General features: G+C 50.7%; 1 protein-coding gene across 3 annotated transcripts; it reads left to right on the forward strand.

Moving 5' to 3' along the window:
- The first annotated feature begins 9,713 nt into the window (after positions 1–9,713).
- On the forward strand, positions 9,714–26,735 carry CBX7 (chromobox 7). Of its 3 annotated transcripts, none has more exons than XM_040233312.1 (6): positions 9,714–9,831; positions 11,978–12,021; positions 18,973–19,038; positions 23,028–23,094; positions 25,729–26,080; positions 26,458–26,735. In XM_040233312.1, exons 1-6 carry the CDS (start codon positions 9,763–9,765, stop codon positions 26,613–26,615), a joined length of 756 nt encoding a protein of 251 aa, XP_040089246.1. In that variant the 5' UTR covers positions 9,714–9,762; the 3' UTR covers positions 26,616–26,735. The 3 variants fall into 3 exon arrangements, with proteins under 3 accessions (XP_040089246.1, XP_040089247.1, XP_040089248.1); XM_040233313.1 differs by having other exon boundaries at positions 25,906–26,080; XM_040233314.1 differs by having other exon boundaries at positions 9,716–9,831; positions 26,008–26,080.
- Positions 26,736–26,948: the final 213 nt, after the last annotated feature.

Here is a 26,948-nt window from a genome sequence, read left to right on the forward strand (position 1 = left end):
TACAGTGCCAGATGAAAGAGGTGTCAAGGACTGAAGTGCGAGGTTCTGGAGGCTTGGTCTGAGGGTGGAGGTAGTGGTGGTGACCACAAGGGTCGGGAGGAAAGGATGGAATTGAGAGATGAGTCGGAAGTGAGTCAGAAAGAGTCTGCGATACCCCTCAGGGCCTGAGAGTATCTATTTTAATACTAAAAAATAAAAATATATTTAACTTTATTATTGATTTAGAAGTCAAATGTTAATTCACCCTGTTAATGAACAAGGAAAGCCATAGGCGCATCCCAATAGATGTAGATAAAGGTATTGACAATATTCAACACCGTTACAATAAAAACTCTCAGCAAACTGGGAATAGAAGAAAGCTCTCCTAATCTAATAAAGGGTGTCTTCCAAAAAATCTGTAACTAATATCATAAAAACCTGAGTGCTTTCTCCCAAAGATCAGGAAAAATGCAAAGATGTCTGCCCTCTATGCTTCTAGTCAGCCCTGCATTGGATGTCTTAACCAGTGCATCGAGGCAAGAAAAAGAAACCCATACAGACCGGATGTGAAGGAAAATTCTTTATTCACAGACAAGATTACCTACGTAGAAAACTGGATGGGATTTACAAAACAAGCCAATAGAACTAATAAATGAGCTTAGCAATGTTGTATGATACAGGTCAATACAAAATATCAAATTAAATTGTATATACTAGTCATGAACTATTGGAAACTAAAATTTTAAAACACCACTTTATAACAGCATGAAACACTTAAGGATAGCTCTGACAAGATGTGTAGCAACTACACCCTTGAAGCTACAGAACATTGCTGACCATTTTGACATTTTTGAAAAAAATCAAATGACAACTAAATGTTCAATGCTATTGAATGGAGAGTCATAACACTTTCATGGATTGGAAAATTCAATAATAAGATGTCAGTCAGGGGCTTTCCTGGTGGCTCAGTGGTAAGGAATCTGCCTGCCAATGCAGGGGACACGGGCTCAATCCCCGATCCAGGAAGATTCCACATGCCGTGGAGCAACAAAGCTTGTGCACCATAACTACTGAGCCTGTGCTCTTGAGCCCGGGAGCCGCAGCTACTGAGCCCACGTGCCACAGCTACCGAAGCCCACTCACCCTAAAGCCTGAGCTCTGCGACAAGAGAAGCTACCTCAAGGAGAAGCCCCCCAGCCACAAGGAGGTGTAGCCCCCACTCATCACAACAAGAGAAAGGCCTGTGCTGCTACAAAGACCAAGGACAGCCAAAAATAAATAAATAAAACTACATATATATAAATGTCAGTCATTTCCAAATCAAACTGCAAGTTCAAAATAATCTTAATAAAAATTCTATCAGTCTTTTTTGCTAGAAATTGACAAGATGGATAACCATGTGGAAAAAATGAGCCTGATCCTCATGTCATATCACATACAAAAAGTAACTCATAATGAATCACATATCTAAAGGTAAAAGGTTTTGTTCTTTGAAAGACACCACTAAGGAAATGAAAAGACAAGCTTTCTGGGAGGAAATATTTGCAAAACATATATCTCATGAAGGACTTGGGATATTAAAATAATTCTTATAAACTGAAAATAAGACAAAGAAGCTGATTTGCAAAATGGGCAAAATGTTTGAAGACACATTTTACCAAAGAGGATGTGAAAATGAAAGTTGCTCAGTCGTGTCCAACTCTTTGCAAACCCATGGACTATATACAGGCCATGAAATTCTCCATGTCAGAATACTGGAGTGGGTAGCCTTTCCCTTCTCCAGGGGATCTTCCTGACCGAGGGATCGAAGCCAGGTCTCCCACATTGCAGGCGGATTCTTTACCCCTGAACCACAAGGGAAGCCCTAGAATACTGGAGTGGGTAGCCTATCCCTTCTCCAGAGGTTCTTCCCAACCCAGGAATCGAATCAGAGTCTCCTGCATTATAGGAAGATTCTTTACCAACTGAGCTATGCAAATAAACATATGAAAAGATGCTCAATATCGTCATTAGAGAAATGCAAATTCTCTATCAGTATACCTGCAATAAATAGCTAAAATGGAAAAGATTGATGATATCAAGTGTTGGCAAGGACGTGGAGCAATGGACCTCTGGGTGTTGATGGGAATGTAATAGTCCAGCCATCGTAGAAAACAGTTTGACAGGTTCTTAGAAAGTTGCCATTTACACTCCAATGATTCCACTCCTAGGTTTCTACCCATGAGACATGAAAATTGCTTTCTAGGCTTGCTGCAACAGGTATTTTCCTGAAAGTTCTTTCCACTGGTTGTTGTTCAGTTGCTCACTCATGTCCCACTCTTTGCGACTCTATGAACTGCAGCATGCCAGGCTTCCTATCCTTCACAATCTCCTGGAGCTCGCTCAAACTCATGTCCATGGAGTCGGTAATGCCATCCAACTGTCTCATCCTCTGTCACCCCCTTCTCCTCCTGTTCTCAATCTTTCCCAGCATCAGGGGATCTTCCAAAGAGTTAGCTCTTCACATCAAGTGGCCAAAGTATTGGAGCTTCAGCGCCAGTCCTTCCAATGAATATTCAGGGTTGATTTCCTTTAGGATTGACTGGTTGGATCTCTTTGCTGTCCGAGGAAGCTTTCCACTGGACTCCTAGACAAATCTCTTTGCTTCATCTCCTACAGCTTCCTCTCAGTATCCACCCTGTACAGAAACTGCAGCTACTCACCAAAGCCCACCAGCTCCTCTGCTTCCTTGGCCCCTGGTGATGACCCACTGCCTTCTACCTGCACTGGGTCACATGCATAGTTAATTCTTGCCGATGGAATGCGCTTGGGAGGTTTATTAGACTCCTGTGAAGATAATGTCTCTTATTTACTCTCTTCCCTTGTCATCTGGCTCGATGTCCCTGTGGAGAACACAGATGGGAGAAGTCTGGGTCCTAAATGAATAAGTAGAGCAGACTCCCCCAGCCCCTCCCTGGCCTCAGTAACCATCACTGGCTCCAAGGTGGTCAAGAAATGAATCCTTGGTGTATTTAACTACTGGGACTGTGTGTGTGTGTGTGCATGTGTGTTGGTTGGTCTGATAGCTAGCCTTACTTAGCCTGAATAACACCTTGCCATTCTTGATGAAGTAGATGCTCAAATAATTTCCTAATGACGGATGCTCAGGAATTAAATTTTCAGAATTCTTGCAGGTCTGAAAATTGTCTTATTTAGCCATCACATTTGAGTTTGGCTAGTGAGGCTAACCTGTTAGTTCCCTACCTGGTATCCATTCCCTTTCTTATTTCTTGCCCTTTCTCTGTGTATGAGGCAGCAATGTAATTTGGCTGAATACCTGTTTTCTCAGAATCTCTGGCAACCGGGAGAAGCTCTGCAACACATTTCTGGCAACTGAACCATAAGCAGTTTCTCTGGGTAAGCTTTGTTTTCCTGCTAAAATCAGGATAAAAGGGCACATAGGCACATGGTACCACCCTCTACCCTCCTTCTTGAAAGGAACATGGGTGTGTTGTCTGGAGCTGAAGCCGTCATCTTATCATCAGATGGCAACAAATATAAGCTAAAGCCTGTGGAATCACAGAGATGCTGTCCCTGATGTCTCTGATCTACTGAACAAGCAAGCAATGCTTCCTCATCTGGTTAGATGAGAAGAGTAGCCTCTTATTTGTTTACAGCACTGTAAGTCATAATTTCTGTTGAATAGAACATTTTAAACTGGCCCAGAAGGCATATACTTTTAGATTCAAAGTAATTTTTGTTTAGAATTCAAAGACCTTTCTCTGCTGTCTTCTGGCCTCTGTTACTGGTAATGCCAGACTGATTCGTATTCTTTTCTTTGCAACCTTTTTTAAACAGAAAGCTTTTAAATTAATGTTCTTCTTATCCTGATGTTCAGACATTTGTTAGTGTGTGTCTACCCTGCTCATCACTTGATAAATCCTTTCAACGTGATGGCTGTGTCTCTACTCACTTCTGGGAAATTCTTTTCTGTTTGGTCATTTCCTCCCCTTTGCTTTCCCTGCCTTTTCTTTCTGGAACTCCTGATACAGATGTCAGACCCCATAGATTCCTTTTAGCTTTTGTCTTTTCTTTCATATTCTCCTTTTTTTTTTTTTGGTTCTATATTCTAGAATCTACTAACTCCTCTGTTCATTTTTTAAATTTCAGCAGTTTTTTATGTTCAAGAATTCTTTCTTATTTTCTGATTGCTACCTTTTCAAAGCAGGTTGTTTCTGCTTTTCACATGTGGGATCTCCTAAAATATCTTTGAAGAGGTTTCATCCCAAAGTTATGTTATACCCTGAATTATTTTGAGTCAGTTTTTCTATTATTCTTTGTATTGCTCTTTCAGCTGCAATTTTTCCTCAACAATCTAGTACTTTTTAAGATAAAGACAAAAATCCTTAACACAGTCTAAAATGCCCTGTAGAGTCTGGTCCCTAACTATAGTTTCAGAAAGATTTCTTTTAAATTTAATTTTTGGATTGTGACACATCACGCTTACAAGAGTGTATAAAACTTACGGACATTCAAAGAATAATAGTAAAGCTGACATCCACTTAAACAGCTTTCAAATCAGAAAAGGGGACATCACCAGGACCGTGTGTTCCCTTGCATCCACTTTCATATCTCTCCCCAAAAGAAAATCACTATTCCACTCTCTGCAATCATAGTTTTCTTGTTCCCTCATTAGTTTTTACCATCCACACCTGCATCCCTGTATAAAGTAGTATTTAGCTTTGCCTGGTTTTGAACTCTATGTAAGTGGCACCGTATGGTTTATATTCTTACTTCTTTTGTTTAACATTATTTTGAAAGACTCATTCACCCTGATGTGTATCACTGTATGTAGTTTACTCAAGTTCAGTGTTAGGTAATAATCCAGTGTGTGAATATTCCAGACTTGCCCAGCCTAGTGATGTTGGGGCTGTTTCCAGGTTCAAGTTTTTGCAAATGTCCTTCCTGCGAACATTTTAAAATGAGTTTTCTGTTGCGCATGTGCAAAAATCGTCCTCACATGTGTCCCTGGGAGACAAACTGCTGGCTCCCAGGCAATGTGCAAATTTCCATTTACTCAGTCGCACTAAACTGATTTCCAAAGTGGTTGAGTCCACTTTTATTCTCACCAGAAAGTATCTGAGAGTTCTTGTCGGGGCTTGCCATTATCAGCCTTCACAATCCTTGCTTAGCAAGTCGGAGTGAAGCTATATCTCACTGCGGCTTTGTATTTGCATCATTTGTGAGGGTGAATGCCTTTTCATTTGACTGATCACTTGTGTTTCCTCTTTACAAGTGCCTGTTCCAGCCTTTGCCCACCTTCCCCGCTCCTGGATTTCTGTTCTAATTTGTTGTCTATCCTCCCACAGGTCCACAGGAATTCCTTACATATTCTCCTTTGTCCATTTACAGTGTTTTAAATACTGACTTCTCTTTTCACTCTCTACATAGTCTTTTGAAAAAGAACGTTCATAATTTGAATGTAGCTGAAGTTATCGACTGTTTCCGATGTGACTTACACTCTTGTTTCTCGTGTAAGAAATTAGCCTCCACTTTATGTTAATAAATATATTTTAAAATATTCTTTTCTAAAAATTTCAGAGTTTTGCCTTTCACATTGAGGCTTGGAGTTAATTTGGGGGAAGGAAGAGGTCTAATTTCACCCCACCCCAATATGGAGAATTGGTAATCCCAGTTACCCTTTACTGAAAAGTTCATACCCACTGACCAGCAGTTTCAGCCTCTTGCTCCTTCTCTCTAGATAGATTGATCTGTCTGTGGTTATAGTCCCCTGGGCTTTCATTTTGGTTTCACTGTCCTATTTATCTGTTCTTGTGTCAATAGTTCACTGTCTTATTTGCTTTAGCTTTATAATGTCTTGGTATCTGCTAGGGGTGATCTCATCACCATCAGCCTCTCTCTCTTCAGCTCCTTCAAGGGCACCTTGACTTGTCCTAGCCCTTTGTACTTCCATACAAATTTTACATTCAGTTTATCCAGTTCCCAAAATATTCCTCCAGTGAGTTTGATTAGGCTTGCCTTGACTCTTGACTTAGATCGATTTGGGGAGAATCGTCATGGTTCTAGGACTAGGTCTTTCCATCCATGAGCATAGTTTAATTCTCCATTTTTAGATAGTCTTCAATGTCTCACAATGAAAATTTATGATTTTATTCCATAAGGACCTAGATGTATAAATCAGTATATTTATTTCTAGGTCCTTTACATATTTTTATTATACTAAAAGTGATATTTTCTAATTATTTACTGCTGCATAGAGGAATACAAAACACAACAGATTTTTGTATACTGACTTTTTTAATCCAACAATTTTGCTAACATGTCTTTTCAATTCTAATAATATTTTGAAGAAATTTTGGATTTTCTACACAAAACCAGAAAATAGTGACAGTTTGATTTCTAATCCTTTTCCCTTAGTTTCATTTATTATCTTACTGTCTAGTCAACACTGTTCAGAAATCTAATGTAAGTCATAAATGCAGACCGCAGGTATATTTTAAAATTAAAATTAATAGCCATGCTAAAAATGTTAAAAAGCAGGTGAAATGAATTTTTGTAAAATAGTTCATGTAACCCAATGTATTAAAATATTCAATATGTAATCAATATATAATTATTAATGAGACCATTTTATGGTATGGTTTTTTTTTTGGTACTATTTAAAATTCAACATGTTTAATTTTACTCTTACACATCAATTCAGACTAGTCACATTTCAAGATCTCAGTAGTGATAGGGGGCTAGTGGCTACCATATTGGATAACACAGGTCTAGAATATATTCTGTGCCATGTTTAACGGAAATGGGGATTGCAATCATCCTTGCCTTTTTACTAATCTCAACATTTCACTATTAATTAGAATATTTGCTGTAGGATTTTTGTAGATACTTTTACCAGGATAAAGTCATTCCCTTGTATTCCTAATTTGCTACAGGTTTTAAAACATAAACAGATCTTGAATGTTCCTTGTATCTTTTGTGATAACAATATGTCTTTCTTCCTTGACTAATGGTGAATTACATTAACTGATTTTTTTTTCTTTTGCTTTGCAGTGTTTATTGCTAATGAATGGTAGCATTTTCCCCAGGATTTTCAAATTGAGGTATGCCTGCCTGCTGTTTCAGCTGTGTCCTACTCTTTGTGACCCTATGGACTGCAGCCCACCAGGCTCCTCTGTCCATGGGAAAATTCAATACAACTAGTGTTTTCATAGAAATAACTTTTGCTTTTGCTGATAAGTTTCTGCCCTTAACTTTGCTGCTTTTGTGAATATCTCCTATGTCTTGAAAGGAGAATATTCTGCACTTGTAGCTACACTGTTCTGTAAAAGTCCCCTAGTCAAGTTTCTTAATATTATCATTAAATGTATTTCTGCTTGTTCTGTTGATTACAGAAGGATGTGTTTTTAAATCTCCCATTATAATTGTGGGTTTTTCTATTTCTCTGTATAGTTCTCTCTCTCTCTTTTTTTTTTTATATTTTAAGACTATGGTCTTTACATATGAGTTTGAAATTGTTCTTTCTTTCTGGTCAGTTGGACCATTTTCAGTGACCTTTTAATCTCTAGTGATTTTTTTCTGATACTAAAATAACTGCACCAGTCTTCTTTTCCTTAGCCTTTGTATTATAAGAATTTTTTTTTTTTTTTTACCATGCATTTCCTTTCAACCTTTCAGTGTCTTTGTTTTGGAAATGTTTCTTGTGGATGTCTCTTGTAAATTACAGGTAGTTGGATTTTTATCCTGCCTGGTAATCTTCGTATTTTAACTACAACATTTAGTCCACTTGCATTGTTTTACAGTACATTTGAATTTATAACTGTTATTTATTTGTCCCACTTATCTTGTATTTTTCTCTCCATTCTTGCTTGTTTTAGGATTGGATTGATTTTCTCATTCTGTTTTTCCCCTCTAATAATCTGGCTAAATACTATATGCTGCATTTCCATTCTTTCTGTTTACCCTGTTAATGACAACTTACAGTCTTAACTCATCAGAGTTTAAGTATATTTGCTATCTATTTTCGTTTTCCTTCTGAGGAATAGAAAGAGCACTTTAATCCATTCACCCGAGTTCTATGCCATTGTTGTGTATTTTAATTCTATTTTTATCCAGAAGACATTGTTATTGTATTATCAATGTTCTTCATTGTTCTTTATTCTCTGTTGCATCAGACCTCTGTCTGTGATCATCTTCCTCCAGCCTGAAGTTCTTCCGTTGGAATTTCCTTTAGGGAGGGTCTGCTACTGGCAAAGTCAGTTTTTGTATTTGTAAATGTTATTATTTCCCCTTGTTCTGGAAAGACATTTTCACTGGGTACATAAATCTTGAAATAAAATTTCACTCAGTTTCTAAGATGACGGTTATTTTCTTTCAGTGCTTTAGAGGTATCATTCTACCGCCTTCGGGCTTCCGTTGCTCCTGATAAAAAGTCCGTGCAAATCATTTCTTTTTCTTTTCTCTTTTTCTACCCCGGACGCCAGGCAGAGGCGTCTGGACTTTATTCTGAGGGGCACAGGGAGCTATGGAAGGTTTTAAAGCACTAGGGTGATCCAGTCAGATCTGCATTTTAGAAAGCGCACTCGGGCATTGTGGACTCGGAGGGCATTGAGAAGTGAGAAGGCGGTTGCTGCAGTCCAGAGAAAGGACAAGGGGTGTGGATGGGAGGAGGTCAGAGAGGCAGGACTTGGGGGGGTCAATGCAGGTAGGCGGTTGGGAGCCCACGGGGCACGGATGACTCGGGTTCCTAGTGAAGATGGAAAGCTGGCGCCGTAGGACAGACAGAACCGTGTTGGAGTGGATGGGGATAATGAATGGATTTGTGTGAGATCTCAAGATCCATCCATTCCACAGAGTCGAACACCTACTACGTGCAGAGTCAAGTGCGTGTGACTGGGGACTTGGGGCTGCGTGGCGTCAAAATCCGTCCCGCTGCTCACCTTAGATTCGCCGCGGCCATACCTGCCGCCAAGTATTGCCTAGCGGGGGGCCCTGAGGCAGCGGCTGCCTGGGGACCGGGCGTCTCAGCACAACCGCCCGGACGGACAGACGGACGTTAAGGATGGACGCGGAGGCGCCTGCTGAGGACTGGCAAACCACACCGCTCCCAAGCCTGGATCCAGAGAGATCGTGGTAGTGAGACGCCCTGACACGCTGGGAAACCTTGGCCGTCCCCGCCCTCCTGACTCCCCAGTGTCCGCGCCGCGATCTCGTCTGTTCTTTGTGAGAGGCGAGGCAAATGGCCTCACCGCTCTCCCCCGGGCCCTCATATGCCCAGCCGGGGCCAGGCCGTTTCCAGACCCTCAGAGTCACCGGGAGGACTTTAGAAAACACTCCTGGGTGCTAATATCCCGTCCAACACCCTGGCCTAGCGGAGCCCGCGCCAAATAAGTCCCGCGGGCCGCCAGCTTTGGAAAGAGACACGCCGCGCGCGAGGCCCGGGGACGGACCTCCAGAGGGGCGGGCCTGAGCGGGGGGCGGAGCCAGGGAGGGGCGTGGCCGGCTAGACGAGAGCCGAGCCCCCGCTCCGCCCCGCCCCCGCCCCCGCCCGGCGCGCTCGCCCGCGGGCTCGCTCGCGCAGAGGAAAACGTTGCGCAGGTTCAAAAATGGAACGTCGGCGGCGTGAGGGAGCGCGAGGGGGTGTGCGCGCGTGCGCGTGCGCGTGCGCGCCCGGGCGAGGGTGACGGGGACCCCGCCGGCCCGAGCATCGCGCGCCGCAGCCGCGGCCCCGCAGCTCCGCCCCCGGCCCGGCCCGGCCCCGGGCCCGCTCGCCCGCCGCCCCGCATGGAGCTGTCAGCCATCGGCGAGCAGGTGTTCGCCGTAGAGAGCATCCGGAAGAAGCGCGTGCGGAAGGTGAGGCTGCCCGGGGGGCGGCTCCCAGGACCCCGTGGGGTCCCCTTCTGTCCCCAGTACTGTCCCCTCTACCCTGGAGGCGAGGGAGAAAGTGGGGGCGGGGGGACCCAGGCAGCCCCGCGCTGCCGGGCCCGTATCCCCAGCCCGTGCCTCAGTTTCCCCCGCCACCTTGTAGGGAGCGTAGAATTAAAAGTTGTCGCCCCAGGATGCTGGGGGCAGCTGAGGCAGCCAGAGCTGGAGGTTAGGATCGGACTGGAGGGACCTCGAACGCTATCCGTTCTCACTCTCCTCTCATTAAATATGGGGAGACTGAGGCCCAAGTTGAAGAAACGGCTTGCCTCGTGTGTTCGCATCGGAGCTGGGTCTCGAACTCAGGACTCTCTACTCTTGGTGCCAAGTCCTTTGAAGTTGGAGGCGGAGCTTTGGAAAAGCCTCCTCCCGCCTCTTAAGTTTAACTGCTGGACTTCGACCTTTTCCGATCCCCTCTACACCCCCACCTCCGCGTCTCTCCCCGACTTCCAGTGCACACCCCCTCAGTCTTCCCCTCCCCGACTCCCAGCCCCGCCCGGCGGCTCGGTGAAGCCGCCTACGGCGCTTCGGCATCCTCAAAGCTCCTCCCCCTTTGCCTTCGACTCCCAAACATACACCCAGCGATTTAAGGAGGCATCTGTTCTGCTGTGTTCGGTCCCCGCGCCTCGGGCCTGGACTTTGGCCATGCCCATTTCCGGTGCACACGTTTGCAAAGTAGTCTGGCCCCAGGCTGGAAGTTGGGACTGGAAGGCTTTGGGGAAATTCCCTGTCCCAACACTTAAAACCACTGTCCTTTTATCTCCTCCCTGCCGCCCCTTGGGAGGCTCTAGCGGCAGGGCGGGAGTTCACCTCCTCCCATTTGACGGAGGCACAAACTGAGGCCCGGGCTGGGGAAGTGACCTGATCAAGGTCAAACAGTAAGCTAAAGATGAGTGCAGAGCCGGAGCTCAAGTTGGCTCATTGCCAACTCATCTTTCAAGGGAGAAAACTCAGCCCTGTTATCTTGGGCTAAGGGTAACGGGGTCAAGGTAGGCCATGACCTTTTCTTTTCTTCCCCCAACTCCAGTGGGGTTGAGTTTTGTCTTCATGTTGGGGCTGCCCCTTCTCCCTTCCCTCAGAGTTTCCTTAATTTGAATTTGTTCCTCAAAACCCAATGCTTTCCATGTGGTGTAGCCTAAGCACATACATTAATTACCCGTTTCTTCAGGGGGCCGTAGTGCCAGAGAGTGAGGAGCATTGTTCCTTTCACATTCATTCAAGATTCTGAGGACCTCTTATATACCAGGCACCAGTCTAAGTGCCAGGGGAGGGAGCTCCAGGCTTTGTGGAGCTGGCATTCTGGTAGAGGAGACAGGCAGCAAAAGAGGAAGTAAACAGATGCTTTCCACTAGGGTTGTGTGCCACACAGAAAGAGAACTGTAAGGTGGGAGGGAGGGGGGCCAGGACAGGCTTCTTTGAGGAGATGACATTATCTTGGTCTTAAAGTTCTAGTGTGGAGGGGTATCACCTGTCAGATTGGGAAGGCCCCTGTCACCTGTGCGGAAGGGAGGAACCTGGCTCTTATTTTCTCACTCCTGGAGGGAGGGATGAGCACTGTTTCTCACGGTGAGGACTGTCCACCTTCTCTGGGGTCCTGCCAGAGTCTTTTGACTTGAGAGTAAGTTGAGAGTCTTGGAGTCATTAGCCTGTCCACTCTGGGCCAGAGGCACTGTCTCACAGGGATGGGGCTGATGGGGCTAGAGGCCTGGAGGACTCCCCAATGAGGAGTTTTCTAGGACTTGGAGAGCCCTCTAATTTAAAAAAAGAGAATTATGGTCTTTGCACTGGCACGCTGGTCACTGGATCTTTGGCCATGCACATTCCCCACACGTGACATGGGCTCCAAGCTTGTACTGCTGAGGTGTGTAGGGAGGGCCCAGTGCACTCCTGTGCTCTAGCAGGGAGGATGGTCTGGGATGGACATGGAGCAGACAAAGACTGAGGATCTCTGGTTGATGGGGATCTCGTGTATATGTGTTGGGGGACTTCTGTCTGCAGAGGGGATTGGGCCTTCAGCCCTGCAAGTGGTCCTCGGGGCATCTGTGTATCTCACTTTGTCTCCTCTCTTTCTCCCCAGGGTAAAGTTGAATACTTGGTGAAGTGGAAAGGATGGCCCCCAAAGTAAGGCTCCTTTGTGTGTGTGTCTGTCTGCCTACCTGTACATCCTTCCATCTGCCTTTTCCCCGCTCTTCTGCCTCACTTTTCACTCCAGCTGCTCTAGTAATTGGCCAGCTGACCTTGATTAAATCATCCTCTTTCTAGGCCTTAGTTTCCCCCCTGCCAGCTGAGGGATTTGGAGCATATGAGGGTCAAGGTGGGTGCCAGCTTCTCTTCAGAGTTGTGCTCCATCTTCTGGTTGGAGCCTCTGCTCCCCTGCTTCTGGCCTCTCCTGGCATTCAGCGGTGAAGACCCAGCATCTTGGCTTCAGAAATGGCCCCCTGCAAGGTGGAGGGGCCCTCAAGCTGCAGCATGTACCAGTGGCAGGTGGGAGTTTGTGGCATTGAGCAAGACAAGTTTAGCCAGTGGGGCATGAGTCTTCAGTGCCATAGAGCTGGGGACAGAACCACCTTTGGCTAGCACTCTCCAATCTACAGAGCAGGTTCCCCCACAGGCTTGTGAGACAGCTGTGGGCCTCATCTCTAAAGATGAGGAAACAGGTTCAGAGAAGGTAAGCAGCTGGCCTTAGGTCACACAGCAAGGGGAAGGCAGAGTTGGGGCTTGAAGTGAGCCCCTCTTCCTTGCCGCCTCCATCTCCCAGTTGGGAGGTGGGCCACCTTGGGTCTAAGACCTCTCCCAGTTGCCCCGCCTCTCCCGCTGAGGCCGAATCAGGAACCTTCTCACCAACCAATCACCTCCCAGCAGGAGTTGTTGCAGGGAGGGGAGGGAATGAGCAGGTCGTGGGGCCTCCCTATTGGCCTGTGGGCACCCCACCTCCCTGCCTGGCTTCCTAGAGATAGACTCCTGGAGTACCCCCTAGTTCCAGAGCCCCTGCTATCTGTGCCAGGGGCTTTCTGCTGTGTTGCTGTTGAGGGTGACCTGATGTTTGGGCCCTGGGAGTGTCTTGGACACACAGTGGTGAGACGCAGCAGAGGGGAAAACAGCCACGCTGCCTCAGCTTCCCTCTATGCAAAATGGATTCGGTAGTCCAGGCCCAGCTCTCTCACAGGCTTCTTCACTTTGTGGGGTGAAAGGTCTGGGGTGTGTCCCAGATGGCCTGCAGGCATCCTGTTGATTAGGGCTGGTGGCTGGCCAACCAGGTAATGCACTCATCCTTTCCTGCTGCCCTTTCCCAAACACCCTGAGACTGAAGGATAATCCCCTCCTCCAATAGGCAGAGGAGAGGTGGGCTTCCAGTCTGGGTGAAGGGGCAGTAAGAGGAGGTGGAAATTTAGAAAAGGAAGGTGCTCATACTCCCTGGGTAGTCACTCCCCTCTTAGCTTCTGCACCAAAAGAAATTGCATGGGACTGTGGACACTAGCCTGTTGGCCTTCAAGGCATTGTTGGCTATTCTTCCTGCTGTGTAGATTCCCTTCTCTAAACAGATGTATTTGTCTATTTCAAGTTCCTTCCGCCACTTTTATTTATCCTGAGTAAGTATGTCTGCCCATCAGAGCTTCAGTCACGGGAAGGACCTGGCATTCCAAGAGAGGTCCCTGTATAGTTCTGCTGGCCTATGCCCATGCCCCTGGGGCTCACTTGTTCCCTAACATGCTGAGACCACCAGATGGGCCCTCATGACTACCTTTTGTGACCCCCCCCCACAGGAGTTCAGGGAGTCCTGTGTGGCCAGAAGACCTGAGGGATCTCTGACTTCCTCACACTTTCGTCTTTGTTCACAGCTAAACTGCTGGGATCCCTTGGACAGGTCCCCAGCAGAGCAGAATCTCTGCTTCCTCATCTCCAAATTGGAATGAATCCTCTAACACAGAAGTGATGTGAGGATTAGATGACAGATACAGAGTACCTAGTGCATGCTTAACTCAGACAAGGCACTTAGTAAATGTTTGCTATTAATAGTAAGTTACACAGCTGGGCTCCTAGGTCTCTCACCAGCTGGAGAGGGGTCTGGGGGGATTCTACTGCCATCTAAAGTAGCTCATTCGGATCAGTCCTCTCATGTTTCAAATGAGGAAACCAGGGCCCAGAGAGGAGAGGTCACTACAGTAATATAAATGCCAACACAGTGCAGCATGGTGCCCACTTTATGCCAACCACTGCCACCCCACTTCACTTGGGGGACAACAGATTCAGTCACAGAAAGAAGGGGGAGAACCAGGGCTTCTTTATCACCCACTTTAGTCTCCCCTCCTCAGGGTGCCTTGCTTGAAGAAGAGGCTGAGAAAGAGGGTGGGGAGTGGAGTAGCAGGACTAGATGCTCCCTGCAGGCCTGGGAGCCTTGGCTAGCGCAGTGCCACCCTGGGTGGGAGGGTGAGTCAGACTCTCCTGCTCCCACTACCCTCCCCATCCTGGGCAGGGAGCCTTCTATTAATATAGAAACCACGATGTAAACCAGCACTCACTCTGCCAGGCCCCTGTTGAGCTTTTGGGTGCTTTGCCTGTTTTCTCAATGCAACAGGAGAGGAATAACTGCCCTTCCTCCCCAGCAGATGGGTAGAGGAGCTATCCTGCTTGTTCTAGAAAGAACAGCAAATGGCACAGGGAGGGGCTGGGGGCACAGGGCGGAGGAGCTTAATAATCAGCTACATGCTCTCAGCCCCACAGAGGCCCTCATCTCAGCCTGCTGGGGACCCTGCTGCCTCTCTTTGGGAACACTTTCTTTCCCTCTGTTCTTACCCACTTGTGAATGCTACCCCATTTGTGGGGAGGATGGCCTCCATGGAGCTTTAGGAATGATAGTATCAGTTTATCAGGGTATAGCAATAACCAGGCTGATATCGATAAGCCCCTATTAAAATCAGGCATTGGCCCACTTAAGTAATTTGCCTAATGTCAACCCAGTGGACAGATGAAGAGACAGAAACCCTCAGCAGAGGAGGCCCTCCCCCAGATCATAAAGGTGGCACGATTTGAACTATGGGCACGTCCCTTTCCTCAGCTGTAAAATGGGGCTCTAGCCTCACGGAGCCCCATGGAAGGCAGCCTGACACAAGGAAGGTCCATAGCAGTGCCAGACACGAGAGGAGGCGCTTCTTTCTTCTCCAAGACCCTGCTGAGTAGCGGCAGCAGAGTCCTGAGTTTGGTCTTGGCAAGTGTGTGTGTATGCTCTGGAGGCTTTTGATATTGACTTAATTACTGCTTGTTTGCTTTTATTATGCACCACATTTTATTATGCACCACAAGTGCTGTATGTGGCTTAACACATCTGATTGTCACATCCCCCCTAAAAGACATGGACTATTGGTAGCTCTGCTTCACAGATGAAGAACTGGAGGCCCCAGCAAGTGAGTCACCTGCTCACCGCCGCCCCCGCCAGTCTCTCTGGGAGCCTGGCACACTGCTTCTCATTTGGGTGGCTCTAAATCGGAGTTGGGGGCTGTTGCTGGGTGGCCTGGCTCTATGGGGCGCTCAGCCCCTGGCACTGCGGGAGCCTGCGCTGCAGGGCCCAGGCGGGGCGGCCGCGAGCCTGTTTACCTCGGCTCGGGGGCGGGGTGGCGGTCACGTGGCCGTGTTTACCTCGGAGCCGGCGCGCGCAGTCCCCGCCCCCGCCCTGCCCCTCATTGGTCAGCCCGGTAATCTGGCGCGCGCGCCTCCGAGTGCGTGCGTGTGCCCGCCCGGCTGCCCGGCCGCTGGGGGCGGGGCCCACGGCGCGGTGGAGTGGAGCCCCCTGTCGGCCTCCTTGCGTTCTGGCCCAACCGGCGGCGCGGAGACCGAGTCTCAACAGCCGCACACTCCTGCCTTGTTTGAACCCGCGAGGTTGACAAAGCGTGACTTACACTCGCCACGGCCTCTGGCTCCCCACACTGCGGAGGGCTGCTGATGACCGCCTCTTTCGGAGGGGCGAGGCTATCCGAGAGGGTGAGGCGGCCGTCCAGCGACCCCCTCCCGCCTTTCCTCAGCAGGGCCAGGCCTCCTGCTGCCGAGTCTCACTCTTTCTCTACGCCCGCTATGTGCCAGGCCCCGGGTCAGACACTGAAGACCTGGTCAATCAGACCGTGCCCCTCTCCCAAACACGTCACAGCTCAGTGGGTAGCCAGATAGGTCGCCATGTGAGGACCCAAAGGGAGAGGATGGCCAAGATTCAGCTGAGTTCCAACCACAGACTGGCTACTTCCTGGCACAGTGACCTTCGCAAGATGCTTCACCTCTCTGCCCCAGTTTCCTCTGTAGCGTCTGTAACCTACCTCATAAAGGTGTTACAAGGGATGGATGAATCCCTGCGGTTGTCTGCTCTGGCACCTAACCGTTACGGTGGAGGCGGTGGTGATGGTGATTCTTAAGATGAGGAAATTGAAGTACAGAGACGGTTAGGGACTTGCCAGAAACCACACAGCAGCTACATCACCAAAAAATGGGCAGGGCAGTGGGGAAATGGGCAGGGCAAAGGAGACGAGAGCACTGAAGAGTCTTCTACAGCTAGAGGATATGGAGGGTGGAGGGCAGGCAGAGGACACAGAGGAACACAAAATTCCCCCCTCTTTTCTTACTAGGTACAATTGAGGAAATTCAACCTTTGTGGGGAGGAAGGGTTGACGTCTCTGCCAGTTGCTGATTGCTTTCAGTTTGGGCTTTACCAAACTACATAAAAAAATAATCAGTTTCACTTTTGCAGTTCTTCAGAATGAGCAGAACTCTGCAGTGACTTCTACAGCCATTCCCAGAACACATGGGGACTGGGGCCGGGCTGGGCAAGCTGGGGAGAGGTCACAACCTGCCAGCCAGGACACCAGCTTGATTCATCAATATGTATGGCAGGTGCCAAGGGCAGCAATAAGGCCGTGGAGAACAGCTGAGGGGAGGGTTCGTTGTGCTTGGAGAGGATGTCAGGGGAAACTGCAGGACCCGGACTCTTAAAGGGTGTGGAGGTCCTGGGAGGAAGAGGGCCCCCAGGAGGAGAGCACAGCAAGTGCAAAGAACAGGAGCTGGGACGGTGCTGGGCATGTCACACTCCGGGCGCAGACCTTCACAGCTGAGTTCACGGGGCCTTACACAGAGTAAGTGTGCAGAAGTGTCAATGAAAGAAAGGAGGAAAGGTCTGTTGTCAGGCAGCTTGTCATTCAGATATAGGCGACCAGGACAGTTAAGGATGAAGGTTTTAGCTTGGCTGGTTAGAAGATGGCAGGGGCAGGGCCCAGCCTCTCTCTGCCTCCTAATATCTCCCTAATACCTACTCACCTCCCTTCTTGTCCAGCAGTCCTGGGGGCAGCCTTGGCCAGAATCCCAGCCTGTTGCTCTGGGTTTCTTCTTTTTTAACATGCCCATACACATTTGTATGCATATCTGTATACATACATAAATGTTTTCAAGTTATATTTTTTATGTACTAGCATCTATTTTGGAGAAGGCAATGGCACCCCACTCCAGTACTCTTTCCTGAAAAATCCCATGGACGGAGGAGCCTGGTAGGCTGCAGTCCATGGGGTCGCACAGAGTCGGACATGACTGAGCAACTTCACTTTGACTTCTCACTTTTATACATTGGAGAAGGAAATGGCAACCCACTCCAGTATTCTTGCCTAGAGAATCCCAGGGATGGGGGAGCCTAGTGGGCTGCCATCTGTGGGGTCGCACAGAGTCGGACACGACTGAAGTGACTTAGCAGCAGCATCTATTTATGATGAATCATCCTCCCCGCTCCCCACACTTTTGGAAGTCATTTAAAGTTTGCTTTTAAAATTATTCAAATAAAATAGCAAGCTAACTTTAAGGCAGATACTAGGTAAATAATCATGCAGCTGGAAGAAGGATGGCTGAGCTCTGCAATTACTCAGGTCTGTCCTGGCTGTCTAGAATGCTGTTGTCTGGTCTGGGAGTGGTGGAAGGTCCCTTGTGGAAAGACCTAGGGGTCTGCAGTAGGATCACTGCACCAGACAGTCTCTGAGCATTTACCAGATTTCCTTCTATGTGACAAGGGACCTTCAGAGCTGGCCTTGATGATGCAGGTGTGTGCTGAGGAGGGAGGGAGCAGCTGGGCCAGGCAGAGCCCACACGGGCTGGGGCGTCAGGGGGGCTAGGGACAGCAACAGTAACAACCACAGAGCACTTCCTGTGCACCGGCTGCCTTAAACGCGTGAAAGCATTTAGTCAGCGCGAGAGACCTTTCAGTTCAGCTCAGTTGCTCGGTTGTGTCCCCTGGACTGCAGCACGCCAGGCCTCCCTGTCCATTACCAACTCCCAGAGTTTACTCAAACTCATGTCCATGGAGTCGGTGAGACCGTCCAGCCATCTCATCCTCTGTCGTCTCCTTCTCATCCTCTGTCGTCTCCTTCTCATCCTGCCTTCAATCTTTCCCAGTATCAGGGTCTTTTCTGATGAGTCAGTTCTTCGCATCAGGTGGCCAAAGTATTGGGGTTTCAGCTTCAGCATCAGTCCTTGGAACGAATATTCGGGACCAATTTCCTTTAGGATGGACTAGTTTGATCTCCTTGCAGTCCAAGGGACTCTCAAGAGTCTTCTCCAGCATCACAGTTCAAAAGCATCTATGGATGGGGAAATCAGCACAGAGATATTGAGCCACTTGTTCACAGTTGTGCCGCCAGCCAGGGCAGAGCTGGGGTTTGAACTCGGGCAGTCTGGCTCCGGAGCCCCTGTTTTTCACCACATGCTCTTGCCTCTTAGGGGAAGGGAATCCAGGGATGTATGGGGCCTGCCCTCTTTCAGTTCAGTCGCTCAGTCGTGTCTGACTCTTTGTGACCCTGAGGTGAACATAGGGATCTAGTCAGGAGCTGGACGAAGTCATTTTTAGGGTGATGTGATCAGGATGAGGGGAGTTCTGGTGTTGAAGCCCCCAGAAGGCCCCCAACCTAGTCTGGTGGGCTAGGGACAATTTATGGGATTAGGAGACAATTACAGGCTGGATCAGGAAGGGGCAAGTCCTGTCCACAGCAGCTGTGGCCTTTGAATTCGAGGCAGGGTTGGAGGCGGGCAGCTCTGACCGCTTGTTTGTCTCCCCAGGTACAGCACGTGGGAGCCGGAGGAACACATCCTGGACCCCCGCCTGGTCATGGCCTACGAGGAGAAGTAAGGGGCTCAGCCGGCCCCGGGGCTGGGGCGGGCACGGCAGGCTCTGAGGTTTCGTGGGGAACTGTTGCCGGCTTGACTCTGAACAAGGGTCATGGGCCCGGGGGGACAGGGTTCTGGCAGGGACAGCTGCAGCCGGGGAAAGGTACTGGATACCGGGTCCCAGGGCAGCCGAGGGTCCTGTCCATTTCCTGCTGCTGGGTGATGTCAGCCACTCTGCTAACCACCCCAAGCCTCAGTCTCTTGGCCATTGTTGGCCACCCCTACCATACCTGCCCCGGTTTTCCCAGAAGGTAGGGGTTTCAGTTGCCATGGAGAAGGTGAAAATGGGCATAGAGATGCCTTGCATGTGAGGGGTGGCAGTGTCAGTATTGCTCTGCCAAGCCCAGCGATGGGCCAGAGAGAGCTTTCCCCTAGAGATCCTCTCACTGAGTCTGATGAAGCTCAAGAAAGGTCTAGGTGGGGGGAGTGTGACTTTAGAGCTAGGACAGCTGGGTTGCAGTCCCTCCTGCTTGGCCCCCTCCTAGCTGGGTGGCCGTGAGCAAAGCTGCCCCCAAGTCTCAGTCTCCTGTGTCTGCCAGGGCTCTGCTGCAGTTCTGAGAGTGGGTTAGCGATTACCAGCTCCTCCAATGGGCCGTGAGGGCACATCTTTAATGGAGAGCTTTTGCCGAAAATGTCATTTCTCCTGGGTGGAGGGCTTTTTGAGCATGATCTAGCCATTCCCTTCTGATGAGCCTTGGTGTTACCAGCCTCCCTGCCAGCAGACTGCCCAATCTTTCTGCCTCTCCCCGACCCATTGACCCTGTAGAGTGCAGGACCATTTTATAAAGTCATTTTTGTTTGGTTCCTTTTAGTAACCTCTTAAGACAGGGATGAGGGTCTCGTTTGACAGATAAGGAGACCGAGGCTCTGAAGAGCTAAGGGACTTGTCCAGGAGCCTCACGGCTGGGAGACAGTCCAACTAGGGCTTATCGGGTGGGCCTCCTGACTACCAGTGATGCTGTTTCTCTGCCCTCCCCACCCCCTCTGATCGCTTCTCCCCCAGGAGGCCTCCTGCTGCTGGTTCAAAGGAAATGTTCCCACTGGTCTTTCCTTTAAAAATCACAGTGTTCCTGTCCCACAGCTTCTTTCTGTTTCCCGAGTGCTGGTGGGACCTTGATCCAAAAGGGTTGTGACACTGGGAGAACCCTGTGGAATGTCCTGGATTGTGGTAAGACCATTGGGCAGGCATCAAGGGCCTGGATCAGCATCCTGGCTCGGCTACTCCCCAGCCATGAGGTGCTGGGCAGGGCCTTTTGCCTCTCTGAGCCTCAGCTTCCCTGTCTGTAAAATGGGGAGAACAGTGCTGACCTCGTGGGCTCTCGTGGGGAGCAAAGGTGTGTGAAAGTACATCATGAGCCATGAAGTATGGACACTTGTGCGCGAATGTTTTCCTCATGGTAACTGGGGGTCACTTAGCTCGCACTGTCATTTGTTCAGCCAGTCTTTATTGAGATTGTCCTGTGTGCTGGGCACTGTTCCAGGGACTGGGGCACAGCAAGGCACAAAAACAACAAGTGTCCCTGCCCTCGTGGGGCTCGCAGTCCAGTGTGGAGGCCCGCAGTGACAAGTAGGCCAGTGATCGTATAGATGCAGACGTGTGGCTGCTGTTTGGACGGGCGGGGTGGGGCGGGGGCGCTGCTTTCAGCCCAGTGGTTGGGTGCTGGTGTTTGACCAGACCTGAGCTGAGTGAGGGAGGGAAGGAGCCCAGTAGGCATGTTACGGAAGACCATCCAGGGAGAGAGCACACTGATGCAGAGACCCTGGGCTGAGGAGCAGCACGGAGGCGAGGGGGGCTCTGAGCGTGGCTGGCTGGCCTGGTGTGAGCTGGGCAGGGGTGGGGCACTGTGGAGTGGGCATGGGCAGCTGAAGCGGTGGGGGGCAGCTCACACTCTACCTGTGAGTCCTGGTAGAAAGGGTTTGCATGTTCCTTTGAGTCAGAAAAGTCAGTAGTTAAGGGACAAATGAGACCCACTGTCCGAGACCTGCAGACCCAGTGTGGTTTGCCTTCCTCCTCCTCTCTGGGTCTTGGTGAGAAGGAAGTGGAAGTGGGGTGATGAGCATTCTAACACCTGCTTTGCAGTGTTTTTAAGGGATTCAGAAGGAGTCTGGTCAGGGAGTCCCTGCGTCCTGGGAGGGGCCGAGGGGACACTGAGGCCTGGCTGGGGCCACGATCCCCACAGCCCTGGACACTGAAGGGCCAAGGGTTTCGGGTTTGACAGGGTAGGTCAGGACTGACAGAGTGGAAGCCCCCACCTCACCCTCCTGCTCCCCCCACACCCACAGTTACAGGGCAGAAACTTGGGCACTACAGGTGGGAAGCCAGGTCATGTGGCCTGGGCTGCAGGCCTGCCCCCACTGGCCCTGACTGGGCTCCCAGGCTTGACCTCACCAGGCCCGGTGTCCAGAGCTCAGCATCTTCACCAGTAGCGAAGGTTGTCGGAATTGTGGCATTGGTTAAGTGACTTAATCTCTCTGTGCCTCAGCTATAAGATGAGGATAGAAACTGTGCCTCCCTCATAGGGTGAGGGTCACAGCATTGAGAACAGTGCCTTGTACAGAGTGCCCAGGACACAGTAACAAATATAATAATGAACAACACTTATACAAATATAATAGACATCTTCTTCTTTTCTCTCAAGGCCCTTTCCTCCCACCCCCCCCCACCACATTTCCTTCTCCTCTTGCTCTTTTTTCTTCCCTCTCTCTTCCTCTCTATGATCTTAGTCTTTCTACCTCCGCCCCCCCGCCAGCCCTGCTTTGATAAATGTCAGGGACCTCTCGCTCCCCGCAGGAGCCCCAGGGCCCAGCTGAGAAGGGAAGCTCGTGCTCCACATCAGGAAACTGAGGCCCAGAGAGGGAGGGTGGCCAGCCAGGGTGTCCCCTGGGTCAGGTAGGGGTGACCTGGGCTCCCAGCACCGGGCTCTGAGACTAGATTCTCACTCTCCAGTATCGGAGAGGCCTGATTGGTCTGGGCATCGCATGCCCTTGGTGCTTCTCTCAAACACTGGTTCTGGGACCCCAGGGCAGACCTGCTGAAGCCAGCTCCACAGGGTGGGAGGGACAGCTCTGCCCCCAGCGCTCCAGAGGCTGATGCCTGGAAGCGGGCAGCAGCCACTCCCTCGAGGAGGGAGACAGGAGCCATGGACCCACTGGCTTAACTGGGCTCAGACTGAGAGACTGGCCTAAGGCCTCAGCAAGCGTGAGTGGAATGGTCGAGCACAACGACTTTGCATCATCCCACCACTTCCAGCACATGGTTGGGGGATCTGGCGTGTTGCATTGCGTGTGTCTGGATGCGTCCTCAGGTTGTGCCTTGCATGTGTGTGAAGTGAGGAGGGCATCCGGCAGAGTCTGGCATCTGCTGGGGGCTGAATGCAAGTTAGTTTTTCTCCCCTTACCCCAGACGATACAGGCAACAGGAGCCTGTCTTCCCTACCAGGTTCGTGCAGATGCCAAATTGGTGGGGAGTTCTGGGCAGAGCCTCACTTGCAGAAGGACTTGTCCGCCATTCTCCTCAGCTCCTCTGGGCCCATTCAAGGCAAATTTGATTGAGAGGTTTCTATACAAGTCTCCTAAGAGTGGAAACTGGAAATTGTTCTGGGGGTTGTTCCCCGTGCATGGAGAGCAGAGGTCTGGCCTGACCTTGGGGCCATGAAGACCCACATGTTTTTGGAGATGCCCGCTGAGTCCCACCTCAGCAGATGGGACCAGTGGCTGTGCCCTCGCCTTTAGTCAGTTGAGAAGAGGGAGCTCTGGGAGTTGAACACTGCCTCCCACTGTCATGGCCTAGAGAGCAACGGGAGGGTCCCGACCCCAGGGTGGGTGGTAGCCTGTGGTGGGTGTCCCCCTCCCCCATAGGCAGCAGAGGGCCAGGTGGAGCGGATGCCTTACTTACCCTTAAATGTCACCAGTGTTTCTTTTCTTCTGCCATCTGCTTTGCATCCCAGGGAGGAGAGAGACCGAGCGTCGGGGTATAGGAAGAGAGGTCCGAAACCCAAGCGGCTTCTGCTGCAGGTAACCCCGCCAGCTCTGGTGCCATCCCTTAGGGCCCCTTGCTCCTACCCACCCACCCCACCCCACCCCACCCCACCCCCAGCCCTACCATCTGTGCCTTTGTACCAGCTAGTTCTGCTAAACCACTAACCCTCTGCTAACCCTCCTCTGGCTCCATCCAGGGCACTGTGGAGGGAGGGGTGGGTGGGGCACTTAGTGGGTAAGTTTCAATGGGAGTTGGGAAAAGTCAGAATTCGGGCTGGTACCCAGGGGAAGACAGCATGGGTGGGAGATCCAGTGGAGGGAGGGAGGGTGGAAGTATGGCTCATGGGATCCTAGAATTTTGAAAGCTTAGTATCTTGTAAATAAATTGATGCTCAGAGTCCCCAAAATACAAAGTTGTAGTATTTGAGAACCTTAGGAACATAAACTTGAGAGCTGAGGAAACAAGGGGAGTCTGGAATGTCAGAATCTAAGGAGATTCATAGAATTTTAGGATCATAGCCTTGGAATGTCCTAGAAACGTGTCATTTTGAGTGAGAAGAAATCCTCTGTTTGAGGTCTGGAGGGCACTCTGCTACCCTTCGCTGGTTTGCACTGAAAAGAGGATGTAGGCGAGAGTGATGTAGTTCTGTGATTCCAGGCATGTCTCTGGGCTCGAGTTTTCTCTTCTACAAAATGCGGATGATAACAATACCTGCTGTCCTTAATTTAATAAGGCCCACCTGGGACTTTAAAGCCAAAACATACGGCTTCTTGGTCCATGTGCAGTGTGAGCCATGTCCAGCCTCCTGTCGACTCTAAATTGTAGATCACATGAGGCTTTTGCCAGGTTAGATGGATCTCCCTGCAGTGGGTGTGATCCCTGGGGTTTGGTATTGATTGGGTCCTGAGTAAGAGATAGCATGTCAGACATCTCCATGCTGAGCTCTCTGCTCCATGCTCTTCACAAATGAACAGTTTATCTGCACACCAAACCCACAGGGAGGGTGCATCAGTCATCTATTGCTGTGTAACAAATTAACCCTTAACTGAGCAACTTAAGGCAGTAAACACTTAACACCACAGTCACAGTGAGTCAGGAATCAGGGAGTACCTTAGCTGGTTCCTTAGTGATTCTGGCTCAGATTACAGTCATGATGTCAACTGGAAATCCACTCATCGGAAGGCTTGATTGGGGCTGGAGGATCTGCTCCTAACATGGCTCCCCATATGCCTGGTTCCTCAGTGCTGGGCCTCTCCATAGGGCTGCTGGCTGGCCTCATAGTAGGGCCACTAGCCTCTCCCAGGGTGGGTGAACAGAGAGAGCAAGGACAAAGCATCATGTCCTTAGTGACTTAGCCTCGGAAGTCCCACACTGCAGTATTCAGTATAGAGGGGACTCTACACAGGTGTGAATTCCCAGAGGCAGATATTTGGGACCATCTTGGAGGCTGACTGCTATAATTTCTTCATTTCATTGATGGAAGAAACTGAGGCTCAGGGAGGCCAGTACCAAGTCACACAGCTGGACTAAAACCCAGATCTGACTCCTGGTGCTCACAGACCCATTAGTAACTGTACTTCTCTCATGGTGAGGTAGAGAAGAACAGAACTGCATGAGAGTTTCCCCGGCCTGCGAGCCAGGTTGAAGGAGTGGTCTCTGATAAAGCTGCACATGGGGTAAGCCCTGCAGTGCTGAGGCAGTGCCGTAGCTTCACAGTCTCCTCCCCGTTTGGCCCTCTTCACATCGTCATGACAAGCCGCGCCCGTGCCAAGTGATGGGGATTAGCAGGTGGGACTGGAGCATGGAGCTTGCACCTGTGGTGACCTCTGTCCCCAGCTTGAGATGTTTGACATGCAGGTCCCATCTGTGGGCCTCACTCTCTTCTGGGAATTCTTGGCCTCTGGTGACAGCAGAGGAGCTCCTGTCCCAGAACGGCCCAGGCCCTCAACATCTCAGCACCAAGGATCTTTCTTGGATTTGTATAAATTTCCCCTAGGAGTCAGTAAGACAAGTGCACAGATTTTAAAATTTCAGCCTTTGAATGATGGAAGCACGTGCCCTCCAGCCCCTTTTAACATGAATGAGGCAGGACATCGACAGGGGTCTGGACCCCCCCGACCCCCGCTGCGGCTCAGAGCTGAGGGTGGCCCTGGGGGAACGAAGGGGCGTCTGCGGCCTGCCAGCAGTGCACCGTCCCTGCGGCTGGGTGACACGGTGCACCCCGGTGCTGTGTTACCTTTCTCCAAGAAACTTCAGAGCCCCGTGCCTCCCATCATCTCCCTGGCAGCTGACCGTTTCAGCTTTGGAGGCCTGTTAGAAGCAAAGATTCCTTTCCTATGATGAATAGCTCCTTAATTTATCGGCAGCAGAAATCCTGGTGTTTTTTCTGTCGGTCAGTTTTCCATCTGTACCTCTTGTCTGCTCCTCTGCTGTGGACCGAAGGAAAGCGCCCTGCAGCCCTGGCCCCTGAGATGAGGCCGTGCCTCTGGGGCCAAGATGAAGGCCGAGCTGGGCCTGGCCCAGGGGCTGGGGTGCCGGGTGGGGTGCGGGCTGGTTCTGAGCCCTGAAACTTGGGGAAGGGACCCCGGGCGGGTGGGAGGCGTGAGCCAAGGCGCGGCAGCAGGCGGGAGGGCGGGGCTGACCCGCCGTGCCCTGGCTTGCCCCCGCAGCGGCTGTACAGCATGGACCTGCGGAGCTCCCACAAGGCCAAGGGCAAGGAGAAGCTCTGCTTCTCCCTGACGCGCCCACTCGGCAGCGGGAGCCCCGAGGGGGTGGTCAAGGCGGGGGCGCCCGAGCTGGCGGACAAGGGCCCCTTGGTGCCCACCCTGCCCTTCCCGCTCCGCAAGCCCCGCAAGGCCCACAAGTACCTGCGGCTCTCACGCAAGAAGTTCCCGCCCCGCGGGCCCAACCTGGAGAGTCACAGCCATCGACGGGAGCTCTTCCTGCAGGAGTCACCGGCCCAGGACGTCCTGCAGGCGGCCAGCGAGTGGGAGCCTGCCGAGCAGCCCCCCGAAGAGGAGGGTAAGGCAGCCCGGCCCCCGGCGCAGACCCAGGGACCCTCGAGCTGGCAAGGCCCCTCGAGTTGTCAGGGCCCAGAGAGGGTCTCCTCCCAGCCTGCAGGGAACCCTGGCACCTAGCCCGGAGCTCTTTCCGTGGTCCCACTCGGAAGGAGCGCGTGTCCAGCCAGGGAAGATAAATGTGACCTCTACCCGTGTGGCCAGCCTCGAACTAGGCTCTGACCTGGCTGGAGACTCAGAGGAAGATCTGGTGTTGGGGGGTGGGGGGGCTGGAAGGGGGGTTCACTTGGCCCCCCCCATGCCCACCTTCCCCACCTTGTTGTCAACGCTGCCCCCCCCCCGCCCCGTCTGTCTGTCTATCCGTCTGTTCCACGACTGCAGCAGAAGCAGACCTGGGCGAGGGGCCCCCTTCCTGGACACCCACGCTCCCCTCAAGTGAAGTGACAGTGACCGACATCACCGCCAACTCCATCACCGTCACCTTCCGCGAGGCCCAGGCCGCCGAGGGCTTCTTCCGAGACCGCAGCGGGAAGTTCTGATCCGCCATTTTTAACTCTTCTTAAACTGTTTTCTGGGGCTCGGGGTGGGGACATTCGGAAGTGAGGAGGGGGTTAGGGCGGGATAATTATTTTATTTAAAAAAAAAAAACAACAAAAACATTGACCAGGAGAAGGGGTGATGCTCCCAACATTGTCCCACCCACCCGCCCCTTTCTCTGCGCGGATGGACAGACGGACATTTACAGAGCTGGGGCGGGGGGAAGCCTGGCACTGCTCTGTCACTTGGGGCGCCGTCTCCAGGGCAGGACGGGGACAGGGCCAGCCTCCCCCAGACCCCTCTTGCCCCCTTCTTCGGAGAGAGAGCAACTGGTC

This window comes from Oryx dammah, unplaced genomic scaffold (assembly GCF_014754425.2).
Source record: "Oryx dammah isolate SB20612 unplaced genomic scaffold, SCBI_Odam_1.1 HiC_scaffold_29, whole genome shotgun sequence".
In the NCBI taxonomy this organism is placed as follows: Eukaryota; Metazoa; Chordata; class Mammalia; order Artiodactyla; family Bovidae; genus Oryx; species Oryx dammah.